Source organism: Ranitomeya imitator, chromosome 1 (assembly GCF_032444005.1).
Source record: "Ranitomeya imitator isolate aRanImi1 chromosome 1, aRanImi1.pri, whole genome shotgun sequence".
Taxonomy (NCBI): domain Eukaryota; kingdom Metazoa; phylum Chordata; class Amphibia; order Anura; family Dendrobatidae; genus Ranitomeya; species Ranitomeya imitator.
In genome coordinates this window covers 295,992,420-296,006,164 of record NC_091282.1, presented here as the reverse complement: position 1 = coordinate 296,006,164, position 13,745 = coordinate 295,992,420, and the positions used below count along the sequence as shown (strand labels likewise).

General features: G+C 46.3%; 1 protein-coding gene across 1 annotated transcript in view; it reads right to left on the bottom strand.

Annotated features, from left to right (window-relative positions):
* LOC138669924 (tricarboxylate transport protein, mitochondrial) overlaps nucleotides 1–13,745 on the bottom strand; it is a 58,482-nt gene that overhangs the window by 20,985 nt on the left and 23,752 nt on the right. The window contains exons 2-4 of the mRNA XM_069756800.1: nucleotides 10,263–10,370; nucleotides 10,025–10,124; nucleotides 4,776–4,914 (exon numbers count right to left, since the gene is read on the bottom strand). Of these exons, the coding sequence (XP_069612901.1) occupies nucleotides 4,776–4,914; nucleotides 10,025–10,124; nucleotides 10,263–10,370 (347 nt within the window). The remainder of the gene's footprint in view (nucleotides 1–4,775; nucleotides 4,915–10,024; nucleotides 10,125–10,262; nucleotides 10,371–13,745) is intronic.

The window sequence follows — 13,745 nt, the reverse complement described above, 5'->3', positions numbered from 1 at the left end:
CAGCGCTAATTACTGAGCCAGTGCCCGCTGCTTCTCATTCATTCATTCTCCACTGCTCGTGCTGCTTGGCGGCCGAGCAGGGGAGAAGGGATGACAGTCAGCTTCAGCAACACACGCAGGGGAACAGCGCTTACTGTAGCGCTGCTTCCCCAGCGGCTGTCTGTGTGGTACTGATGCGGCACATGGTTGCCACACGTGTGCCGCACCTAGTACACACACGGACACCGATATCTCTGGTACCGTTTTTTCCGGAAGCAGAAATATCAGATTGTGGGAAGCCGGCCTAACAGAGTATACAGATGCAGTCACGTGGTGGTAGTGCTGAAAGAAGATGTTGTAAATATGTGCATTTTTTTTTAAACTTTTTGAAAGAAACATTTCTATATAATTAAACCATAGTTAAGCTTTATCAAAACAAAGACATGTTCACAACCAGTTGTCTATAGCTTTCAATTTTCAGAAGTTTATATTTAAAAGAATAAAAATGCAACCTGATTGGCACCTGCTTCCCCTTTCATTGCATCAGATTTGCTAAATCTCCCTCTAAGCGTACTGATCGCAGCTGTAGTTTGGACATGCCTTTTACAAATGCTGTCGTTCTCTGCACAGAGGTAAATGGGGTCAAGATTTTCTTTAACCCTTCTCCACTATTACAGATAATTAATGTCCAACAACAAATGCACAAATGCTATACACTGGTGGTACATCTTATATAATGGCAGATAATGAAGATCAAAAAGAAATGACACATTTTGATTTTCTTATGTACCTTCAATTAACATAGAAACAATGGAGGTACATCACATACGGTATATCAAACTATCCCCCACTAAAGCCCAGAGGGGAAAACAATAAATGAGAACATGTAAAATAATATCGAGCAATAAGCTTAAAAATATAAAAAGCTTCACAAACACAAACCAACATATCTGCATCACACAGAATAATTGTACCAAATCTTTTTAAACTTTTGGATATAATCATTTTTTTGCCTTTTATCCCTATCTGCTGCTAGACCTTTACTAAAGGTACCTTCACACATAACGATATCGGTAACAATATCGTTGCTTTTGGTGACGTTGCAACGATATCGTTAAGGAAATCGCTATGTGTGACAGCGACCAACGATCAGGCCCCTGCTGTGCCATCGTTGGTCGCTGAACAAAGTCCAGAACTTTATTTCGTCGCTGGATCTCCCGTGGACATCGCTGGATCGGCGTGTGTGACACCGATCCAGCGATGTCTTCACTGGTAACCAGGGTAAACATCGGGTAACTAAGCGCAGGGCCGCGCTTAGTAACCCGATGTTTACCCTGGTTACCATCCTAAAAGTAAAAAAAACAAACAGTACATACTTACCTACCACTGTCTGTCCCCGGCGCTGTGCTCTGCACTCCTCCTGTACTGGCTGTGAGCGTCGGTCAGCCGGAAAGCAGAGCGGTGACGTCACCGCTCTGCTTTCCGGCCGCTGTGCTCACAGCCAGTACAGGAGGAGTGCAGAGAAGCAGAGCGCCGGGGACAGACAGCGTTAGGTAAGTATGTACTGTTTGTTTTTTTTACTTTTAGGATGGTAACCAGGGTAAACATCGGGTTACTAAGCGCGGCCCTGCGCTTAGTTACCCGATGTTTACCCTGGTTACCGGCATCGTTGGTCGCTGGAGAGCGGTCTGTGTGACAGCTCTCCAGCGACCAAACACCGACGCTGCAGCAATCCGGATCGTTGTCGGTATCGCTGCAGCGTCGCTTAATGTGAAGGGGCCTTAAGGCATAAGGGTCTCTTTACACAGCCTGACCAGAATCACGATTTGACCACTGACCGGTAAACTTTTACAGATCGGCAGTCGTTGGAATGCCTGTTTACACAGGCGACCAAAGCAAACTAAGTGCGCTGATTTATACTAGATCGCATGGGATGCCACTGTTCTCAGCGGAGGAAGTCTAGCTTACACAGGACAGACGATGCACCTCCAAGAATGATGATCTTTTACGCTGCATGGAAGATCATTTCACCCAATGAACTAGAGTTTTACTCTTGTATCGGGTGATCAGCATTCTGTTTATACGGCAAGATAATCGTGAAATGAACATTTTTAACAATGCTCCTACATGATTATCTTGCAGTGTAAATGCCCCTTGAGTGTTGAGGCAAGGAAATCGCTAAGTGTTGTCCCATAGACAATGAATGGAGATTGAGCATCCACACCTCTGACCTCATTCAAGATGGGTGCCTGCAAATTCCAGTTCTTGGATCACTGGGGCTCTAAGCAGTCAGACTCCCAGAGGTTAGTATGTTTTGCTCCAACTATGGATAGGGGATAACTTTCAATCTTGGAAATAACACTTTACTTGCTTCCATTTATGCTAATCATTCTTCACTCCATCTATCCAATCACTCACTCATCCCACCTGCACCTCAAAAACATCTCAAGAACCTGACCTTTTCTACCTTTGAACCTGCAAAAATCTGATATAGTTGCTCTGATTCAGTCTCATCTGGAATACTGCAACTCTACTAATCACTCTATCACTTACTAAACTCTCTCCTCTCCAATCTATCCTATGTGCAGTAGCCAGAGCTTATTTTTGTCTAACCACTACACTGATGCCTCCACTCTGTGCCAGTCATTACACTGGTTGCCCATCTGCTACACAGTACTATATTCACGATTATCACTATCACCCACAAAACTCTCCACAGTTCATCACCGTCACTCCTTTCTCATCTCTGTCAACCAGACTACCTGTGCTCACCGTGCTGCTAATGATCTAAGACTAACATTCTATGTAATTCATACCTCCCACTTCTGTCTCCACGACTTCTCTTGTGTTGCATCAAGTTGTCTGGAATGCACTATCCCAGACAAGCCACTTAATTCCCAGTACCCACAGTTCTAAGGGTACCGTCACACAGTGGCATTTTGATCGCTACGACGGCACGATCCGTGACGCTCCAGCATCGTAACAATATCGCTCCAGCGTCGTAGACTGCTGTCACACTTTGCAATGTACGACGCTGGAGCGATAATTTCATGACGTATGTGCGATGTAGAAGCCGTTGGTTACTATGCGCACATCGTATACAATATCGTGCACACCTTTGTTACACCATGCGATCATGCCGCCACAGCGGGACACTAGACGACGAAAGAAAGTTTCAAACGATCTGCTATGACGTACAATTCTCAGCGGGGTCCCTGATCGCAGGAGCGTGTCAGCCACAGCGAGATCGCTGGAACGTCACGGATATATCGCTGGAACGTCACAAATCGTGCCGTCGTAGCGATCAAAATGCCACTGTGTGACGGTACCCTTAGTGTGCTCTGAAAACAAATCTCTTTAGACTGGCCTATCTCATTGCTATAATCTAACTATTCCATTTTCTCCCTTCCTAAATTTTCTTCAACATCTGTTCCCTTTTATCATCTGTTCCCACACCCTCCATGATTGAAATAGCACTTTGTATCTGTACTTATTTGAATACCTCCATATATTATAATCATAGCTGAACCATATACACTGAGAAAAAGTATAAACTCAATAATGCTTTTGCTCCCATTTTTCATGTGCTGAACTGAAAAATCTAAGACTTTCTATGTACACAAAATGCCTTTTCCTCTCAAATATTGTTCACAAATTTGTGCAGATTTACAGTATTGGGAGGGATCGGGGAGGGGGGGAGGGGGATGGTGTCAGAAAACCAGTCAGCACCTGGTGTGACCATCATTGGCCTCACACATCTCCTTCACAAAGAGTATGGCCTTGGAATGTTGGTCCACTACCCTTCAATGGCTGTGTGTGAAGTTCTTGCATGGCCAGCAAACTCAACAGACATGTCACCCATGGAGCAGATTTGGGGTGCTCTGTATCGGCGCATATGACAGCGTCTTCAATTCCTGCTAATATCCAGCAATATCCCTTTTCACATGTAAAGCGCCATGGAATAAATGGCACTATAATAATAATAATAACTTTGCACAGCCATTGAAGAGGAGTGGGCCAACATTCCACAGGCCACACTCTATGTGAAGGAGATGTCTTGCACTGCGTGAGGCAAATGGTGGTCACACCAGATACTGACTGGTTTTCGAACCCACCCTACCTCCCCAGACCCTACCAATACCGTAAAACAGCACATTTTAGAGTGGCCTTTTATTTTGGCCACCCTAAGGCACCCCTGAGCAATAATTATGCAGTCTAATCACAATCTGTATATGTCACACATGTGAGGTGGATGGTTTTTGGAGGAAAAGGCCTTTTTTGTGCACATACAAAAAAAGTCTTAGATCTTTCAGTTCAGCTTTTTATACTCACTTTATTACCATTTGTGTCTCCCCTACTTTCTATTAGTAATTCTCTTGGTAATCACAGAATTATGCTTTACTCTATAATGCCTGAAATCTTTATATGTCCCCACTGAATTGTAAATTGCTGCATAATATGGGGTCGCTATAGAATATAATATTACTATTTGTTCATCCCAGACTAGATCTGGGTCTAGACTCCAGAATCCATTTTTAATTCCTTTGACTTTCCAGAATAATAATACCCACTAGTGTAACATGAGTATAGCAGTGGTCCCCAACCTGTGACTCTCCAGCTGTTGCTAATTGACGACCTCCAACATGCCCTGACAGCCGAATGCAGCATGCTTGGGGTTGCAGTTTTAGAGCTGGAGAGAGGAACAGGTTAGGGACCACTGGAGCAGAGAGATTCAGAACGTATTACACAAGTTATCACAGCAGTTGTTCTGGAGACAATTATGTAGGCATGCTCACCTTAATAGTTTCCATAGGACAGACCACCACAACAGCCTCAGCCACACCAGCCCCCAGTCCACACACTAAACTGCGCTTACTGTCCAGTTTCCCCTGGGCATCTCGCATCTGATTACTAAGGAACTCAAACATCCCAAACCTATAGGGAAAATAATACCATTGGAAACAAGTTATGGGTAAGAAGAGAAAACTGCAGAGAGGGATATGAAGAAAATCAATTTAAAGATCATTACATTCTATTCGGATGATTGAAAAGTTCATTGAAGACAATTTCAAATTGTTGATACGGTGAATATAAGTCTACACACCCCTGTTAAAAAGCATCATCATCTGTACAAATCCATTGATAAAACAAACAAATAATTTTGAACAGGGAGATAAAAATAACAAAACTAATGTGGTTCTCAAGAAGGCACTGTGCTATGGGTGCTCTCGGGAAGCCACTGTGCTATGGGTGCTCCCGGGAAGCCACTGTGCTATGGGTGCTCCCGGGAAGCCACTGTGCTATGGGTGCTCCCGGGAAGCCACTGTGCTATGGGCGCTCCCGGGAAGCCACTGTGCTATGGGCGCTCCCGGGAAGCCACTGTGCTGTGGGCGCTCCCGGGAAGCCACTGTGCTGTGGGCGCTCCCGGGAAGCCACTGTGCTGTGGGCGCTCCCGGGAAGCCACTGTGCTGTGGGCGCTCCCGGGAAGCCACTGTGCTGTGGGCGCTCCCGGGAAGCCACTGTGCTGTGGGCGCTCCCGGAAAGCCACTGTGCTGTGGGCGCTCCCGGGAAGCCACTGTGCTGTGGGCGCTCCCGGGAAGCCACTGTGCTGTGGGCGCTCCCGGGAAGCCACTGTGCTGTGGGCGCTCCCGGGAAGCCACTGTGCTGTGGGCGCTCCCGGGAAGCCACTGTGCTGTGGGCGCTCCCGGGAAGCCACTGTGCTGTGGGCGCTCCCGGGAAGCCACTGTGCTGTGGGCGCTCCCGGGAAGCCACTGTGCTGTGGGCGCTCCCGGGAAGCCACTGTGCTGTGGGCGCTCCCGGGAAGCCACTGTGCTGTGGGCGCTCCCGGGAAGCCACTGTGCTGTGGGCGCTCCCGGGAAGCCACTGTGCTGTGGGCGCTCCCGGGAAGCCACTGTGCTGTGGGCGCTCCCGGGAAGCCACTGTGCTGTGGGCGCTCCCGGGAAGCCACTGTGCTGTGGGCGCTCCCGGGAAGCCACTGTGCTGTGGGCGCTCCCGGGAAGCCACTGTGCTGTGGGCGCTCCCGGGAAGCCACTGTGCTGTGGGCGCTCCCGGGAAGCCACTGTGCTGTGGGCGCTCCCGGGAAGCCACTGTGCTGTGGGCGCTCCCGGGAAGCCACTGTGCTGTGGGCGCTCCCGGGAAGCCACTGTGCTGTGGGCGCTCCCGGGAAGCCACTGTGCTGTGGGCGCTCCCGGGAAGCCACTGTGCTGTGGGCGCTCCCGGGAAGCCACTGTGCTGTGGGCGCTCCCGGGAAGCCACTGTGCTGTGGGCGCTCCCGGGAAGCCACTGTGCTGTGGGCGCTCCCGGGAAGCCACTGTGCTGTGGGCGCTCCCGGGAAGCCACTGTGCTGTGGGCGCTCCCGGGAAGCCACTGTGCTGTGGGCGCTCCCGGGAAGCCACTGTGCTGTGGGCGCTCCCGGGAAGCCACTGTGCTGTGGGCGCTCCCGGGAAGCCACTGTGCTGTGGGCGCTCCCGGGAAGCCACTGTGCTGTGGGCGCTCCCGGGAAGCCACTGTGCTGTGGGCGCTCCCGGGAAGCCACTGTGCTGTGGGCGCTCCCGGGAAGCCACTGTGCTGTGGGCGCTCCCGGGAAGCCACTGTGCTGTGGGCGCTCCCGGGAAGGCACTGTGCTGTGGGCGCTCCCGGGAAGCCACTGTGCTGTGGGCGCTCTCGGGAAGGCACTGTGCTGTGGGCGCTCTCGGGAAGGCACTGTGCTGTGGGCGCTCTCGGGAAGGCACTGTGCTGTGGGTGCTCTCGGGAAGGCACTGTGCTGTGGGTGCTCTCGGGAAGGCACTGTGCTGTGGGTGCTCTCGGGAAGGCACTGTGCTGTGGGTGCTCTCGGGAAGGCACTGTGCTGTGGGTGCTCTCGGGAAGGCACTGTGCTGTGGGTGCTCTCGGGAAGGTACTGTGCTGTGGGTGCTCTCGGGAAGGCACTGTGCTGTGGGTGCTCTCGGGAAGGCACTGTGCTGTGGGTGCTCTCGGGAAGGCACTGTGCTGTGGGTGCTCTCGGGAAGGCACTGTGCTGTGGGTGCTCTCGGGAAGGCACTGTGCTGTGGGTGCTCTCGGGAAGGCACTGTGCTATGGGTGCTCCCGGGAAGGCACTGTGCTATGGGTGCTCTCGGGAAGGCACTGTGTTATGGGTGCTCTCAGGAGGGTACTGTGTTATAGGTACTCTTCTGAAGGAACTGTATACTGACTTTTTGGCTCCAGCACAAGTCACTCCAGTGGTCTCTGGCTTGACAGGGAGCAATAAAGTCTCATTCTTTAACTGCCTTGGGCATCAGCAGAAGCACATCTGATGATGTTTTACTCCAGTCATCCGAGGTCTTAGTGGTCAGGTGACCAAAGAATGAAACATCATTGTTTCCTGTCCTGCTAGAGACCACTAAAGCAGCTTGTTCTAAACCAAGGGTGGGGAACTTTTATTCTGCCAAGGGCCATTTAGTTATTCATAACATAATTCAGGGGCCATAAAAGGAATATAAAATGTTAAACCCCTTCTCCTACCCCACACCATTGAAGTTTCACCGAAGTGAACCTTTAAAAAGTGTTACATCTTTTTTTTCCTATTTTCTACTTTCTAAATCAAAGGTGCGTCCTAAAGTCATGTGCGTCTTATAGTCCAAAAAACACCTTACATCACAAGAGACAGGGGAGCTGGAGTATATAGAATAGAACATGAAGAGCAAACTCACCAAAACTTGTCAAATGACAAATGCACTAGCAGGGTGCAGCAGGCCCCTGATAATAAATGCTAAAGCAGCACAGGTGCAAGCTACTGATGAGAGCAACCACCCACTCACCCAAACATTAGAGGGGCTGGCTGCCTAGTAGAAAAAATGCACACAGGTAAGGCTTGTATAAGACACTATTCACACAGAAATATGTGATGCACAGTGTCTGGACAATCTATTGATCATGCCCATAGTATTAGCAGGCGGGCTGTCCAGCACTATATATATACATGCAACACACAAGGAACAACATAAAGGGGCCCTGCTGCACCCTGCAAAAAGATGATAAAAAGTGCAAAAAAGATGAAAAATTAAATAATGTATCTAATACATTAGATGAGGTATTAGTTACAATTTTGGCCAAAATGGATAAGCCCGCAACCCAACGTCAAGGGTCCTCAAAAACTGGTGGTCATAGTGGGTGGTTGCTCTCATCAATACCTTGCACCTGTGCCGCTTTAGCATTATCAGAGGCCTGCTGCACCCTGCGAGTGCATTTGTCATTTGACAAGTTTTGGTGAGTTTGCTCTTCATGTTGTGTTTTTTTTTTTAATTTTTCTATGTTAGCAGTATATAGAATAGGAAACACTGGGGTTGAAGTATATAGAATATGAGACACTGAGGCTGGTGTATGTACATCACAGGATACTTAGGGGCTGCAGGATATACGTCCCAGGAGATGTTGGGACTGGATTATATACATCACAGGAGACACTGGTGCTGGAGCACATACATCATAGGAGATTCTGGTGCTGGACTACATACATCACAGGAAACTCTGGTGCTGGAGCACACACATCCCAGGTGACCCCGGAGCTAGAGCACACACATCACAGGAGACACTGGTGCTGGAGCACATACATCACAGGAGACTCTGGTGTTGGAGCACACACATCCCAGGTGACCCCGGAGCTAGAGCACACACATCACAGGAGACACTGGTGCTGGATAGAGATGAGCGAATTTGATAGGGCCAGGTCTTATTCAGCAAACGCAATAGCTTGCCAAATAAGCTGCAGAGGGAACCCGGCTTCCTGGATCGCGCCGGCTGATCAGCTGTTCAGCTCCACAGCTGCATGTGTTGCGGGTGTGCGACAATCATGACACATGGATGGAGAGCCCAACAAACAGGATCTCCATGCATGTGTCGTGACTGTTACACAGCCGCAACACATGCAGCTGTGGAGCTGAACAGCTGATCAGCCGGCACAATCCAAGAAGCCGGGTTCCCTCTGCAGCTTATTCAGCAAGCTGTAGCACTTACCGAATAAGCCCTAACCCGATCAAATTCGCTCATCTCTAGTGCTGGAGCACATACATCACAGGAGACACTGGTACTGGAGAACAAACATTATAGGAGACACGGGCTGGTGCAGAAATCATAAGGGACATTTGGTGCTGGTACACGCATAACAGGAGACATTAAGAGCTGATGCCGACATCACAGAAGACATTTGGGGCTGGTTTGATCATCACAGAAGACATTTGGAGTTTGTGAAGACATGACAGGAGTCATTTATGGCTAATTTGGACATCACAAGAGACATTTAGAGCTGATGCAGCCAACACAGGAGACATATGGGGCTTGTGTTCGCAGCGGGAGACATTTGGAGCTGGTGTAAGCAACACAGGAGACACATGGGGCTGGTGCAGACATCACAGGAGGCACTGGAAAGGACCTTTGGTCTTCATCTGTGGGACAGGAGCGCAGAGTGTGCTAGCGCTGCCCACAGAATATGTCCAGGTGTTGGCACTGACCAAGACGTAATTCTTCTCTGCACGCGCTGCAGCGTGAACGCTGTGTGCACGTGCAAGAATAAATTAAATGCAGGCAGAACTGGGTTGCCAGTCCAAACACTGCAGTGTCGGAGAAAAGGTCATATTACTGGGGTGACGGCTCACATGCCCACAGAGAGAGCTCCAAGTGGCCCCTCTTGCACGCGTGCCATAGGTACGCCATCTCTGCCCTATAACAACCATACTAGCACTGTACCTCAGACAATACCGGTATCTTCTATTTCATATGCCAAGCCAAAGGTGCACCAAAGCCGCCTCAATTGTATAGGAGTTAAAAGTTATTTTCTCAGGCACTGTACCAGGAACAGTGCTAGTATGCCTGGGGCCAAGTCCCATACAACACTGCATAGTCCATTTAAAATATATTTTGACAGACTTCCTTCAAAGAGTGGAAAAAGTTTTTAAATGATTTTTCTTGATATGATTTTTTTCTTTTACATGACATAAACCTGGTATTTTAACAGGGGTGTGTAGACTTTTGATATCCATTGTATATTTACCTTACAGCTGCCTTTGGAATGGACCCATAGAGCAGAGAACTAAGCCCCCGGTACAGCCCCTTCACCCCATGACCCTGCACTGTCTGCTTCACACAGTCCACTAAAAGAGTAAAGGGGAGACACAATCAGTTAGATCTTCTTTTTTTTTTAACATAATAACACACAAAAAAAACTTTTTGCTTTTCTCATCAGTGATTTTTTTTGACCATTTACGCTCCCAACACACTTTGCTACTCACCTATCCCTCGGTATCGTGGGGGGTTAGCTTTCTCATCGAGCTGTAGCTGGGTCTTGACATATTCTGTGGGAAATGTGATGCAGATCTCTATTCCACCGGCAATACCTCCTGTAGAAATCAGATTATACAGTTATAGCGTCATTACCCATGAGATTTTAGACATACATTCTCACGAAACTCCCAACAAAAAAAAGACAAGCTTCACAGTGAGCAGTGTGATAGTCCAACATAATAATCTAATAATCTTGTGTCAGGTGTCTTTGTTAGAGGTTACTGATATCTCCGTTATCATCTACTACTGGTAACCAAAATATGGACCTCATAGGTCTTTCATTTCCATGTGTTTAACAGTTTTTGCATGCTTTTCTTTGGGATTTATTGATTGAAAATATGAGATACTGAACTACTGGATTACTGGACACATTGGGTGTAGAAAATGTTGATCATCTGATGTATGAGCCAAGGAGAAAGGTCGTGTTGGGGTGTTATGTCTTTGCTAAATGCCTCAAGGACAAAAAAAAGAAACGGTACATAAAACAAAAAAAAAAAAAAAAAATCAACAGAAATAGCCTTGTTCTTCTCTCTTCTCAGTTATTCTTTCTAGCATTACATGTAATAGACCTTTAACCATTTCATATTAAAAGAGAACTGTAGGAGTTCTAGACAGGTGTGCGCAAAGAACCACATTCATCATTTCCGGCGTTTTTTAAGTCACTCTTTTTGTCTTCTGGTATTTATTGGTGTTTTTAACGTTAAATTCTTGAACATGAATTTTATGCAAAGCAAAATTGTCCTTTTTTTTCAGGTCTTTAAATCCTTTTTTTTGCGTCTATTCTTTAGTGTAAAAGTCGCATGTTTCACAAAAACGTTCCAAAAAATTGAAATACAAATGAAATCCATTTGCTACTAATTCTGCAAGTTTTTGAAAAGTCGCAAATAATGAATTAGGCAAAAATATTTTGAAACCCTAAACCATATACACACACACAATACATAAATAAAATGGACAAACACATTTGAAACAGACTTCAAAAAAGGTGCAAATGGAAACTTGAATTTGGGGCAAACAAAAAAGCTTGAAAAAAGAAAACAAAAAGTACAAAGGAAAAAAAAGTGCAAATGCTATAATGGACCAGGTCCGAAGTGCTTACACTTAACAGCCCCCAAACCACAAACCGCGCATACTTTTAACTCATGATGAATGCTAGCCAAAATGCAGTGGGCTCCTCTTTTGATTACAGGCTCCATAGACTATACCTCATAATTATAAAGGAGTGAATATTCAAGCCCATGTTAGCTCTGGATCCAGGTCAGAGTACTGTGCTGCGTCACTCCCACTGGTGTGATCACTCGCAGAGGATAAGTATGAGTCAGCAGCTTACTGATTGGTGAGTGGAGACAACTCCCCTCTCCTGGGTCGATCACATACTGAGCGCAGGGTAGCATTGTTTTGGCCTCTTTTTGCATTTTTCTTAATTACAAGTCATGCGATTCACTGATCATTCTAAATTATTCATAGACTCACATGAGTTATAATGTGAAAAACAAGAAATGGCATTTACATATCGAAACACACTAGAAATCTAAGGGCACTAAAAAACTTAATAATCACAATGTCCTGTCTAGATCACGCCGTACTTTAGAAAAAGTTCTTAAAAATGGTAACCTGAAATATTACACCGATTGACATTATGATTGAGTTTCCGCCAAATATTGTGCACAAATTGCAATCATTTCATTGTAAATGTCCAAGCCCAATTTATTAAATGTTTTACTCCATTCATCATTTGTTAGTAGCTACTAGTGATGAGCAGGCGTAATCCGAGCATGGGCCAGTGCTAATAGAGAATGTTCGGCGTGGAAAAAAAAATGATCATTTTTACTTTTTTCACAAAAAATTACTTTGGAACCAATTTTTTTCTTTTCACAAGGATGTCAGGAGAAAGTGGACCACAACATTTGTTGTGTAATTTCTCCTGAGTATGCCATATGTGGGGGAAAGCCACTGGGCGCATGGCGGGGCTCAGAAGGGAGGGAGCACCAGTTGACTTTTTGACGCAAAATTGGCTGGAATTAATGGTGGCGCCATTATCTTAACAGTGGAACCCCCCCCAATTCTAATCCCAACCCTAACCCTAGCCCAACCCTATCCCTAGCTTTAGCCCAACCCTAACCCTAGCCCAACCCGCTCTAGCCAACTCTAACCCTAATGGAAATAAATATATATTTTTTATTTTATTATTTTTCCCTAACTAAAGGGGGATAAGGGGTGGTTTTATGTACTTTTTTTGTACTTTGATCACTGTGATAGGGTCGATCACAGTGATCAAAATGAACCAATAGGAAAATTTTCCTATTGTTGGCGGGTGCACTGTGCATGCACCTGCCATTTTCTTCCCGGAAGAAACCGCTGGTGGCCCAGGGACTTCACGGGGGGGATGCAAGGACATCGGAGGTATCGGGAAGAGGGGATCGGGGGATAACATCAGAGGATAGAGAAATTAAATGGGAAATCAATTTTTTTTTTTTTGCGGGCGCCGTTATACCATTAATAACAGCGATTACAACATCGGGGTCGGTAAAAACTGACCCAAATCATGTAGCCTAGACCCCAGAGAATTCCGACTCTGGTGGGTGATATACCCTTATTCCACAGTGCTGTTAAAAAGCGGCGCTGTGGTTTAAGAACCCTTAACTGCCGTCGTTAAAAGGCGTATCGTGGTCGTTAAGGGGTTAAAGAGGCACTCCCATCAAAGTTTGTATCCTTTTAGCATATTTTAGACATCACTGTGTACAATTGCAGTTCTAATGATGACTCATGCAGGGAAAAGAGACTTCCTGTTTCTACATACAGCTGACAAGGATTCAGCTAATTCGTTTTTACTTACAGTGGGGAAAATACTTATTTCTCACTGCAAAATGCAAATAAATGTATGTAATTTATACAACGTGATTTTCTGGATTTTTATTTTATTTATTTTTGATATTCTATTTCTCAATGTTAAAATTAATCTACCCTTAAAATTATAAACTGTTCATGTCTTTGTCAGTGGGCAAACTTACAAAATCAGCATGGGATCAAATACTTATTTCCCCTACTGTGTGTGTGTGTATGTGTGTATGTTATAACCCTAATGGAAAAGAGAAGAATTATGGTAACTTGGTAGAAGGGAAAATTGAGCAATTGTAAGTACACAATGCCATATAATATGATGACTGCCATATATTAAGAGGGAAAAGCTTTCATGGGAGTGTTTCTTTAAAAAGTTGCGCTATTGGAATTTGCACTAAATGTATCATTAAAGGGGTTGTTCCCTTTCAGATAGACAATGTACTGCCCTGACTGCAGTTTCTTAAAATATAAACCTTGATGTAGTAAGTTTTCCTGGGTCTACTGGTGATTCTGTACCACTCCTCCCACTGCCTGGCGTTGGCTGCAATGCTGGCGTCAGATTGACAGTGCGGTGAACTCTGTGGCTCCGA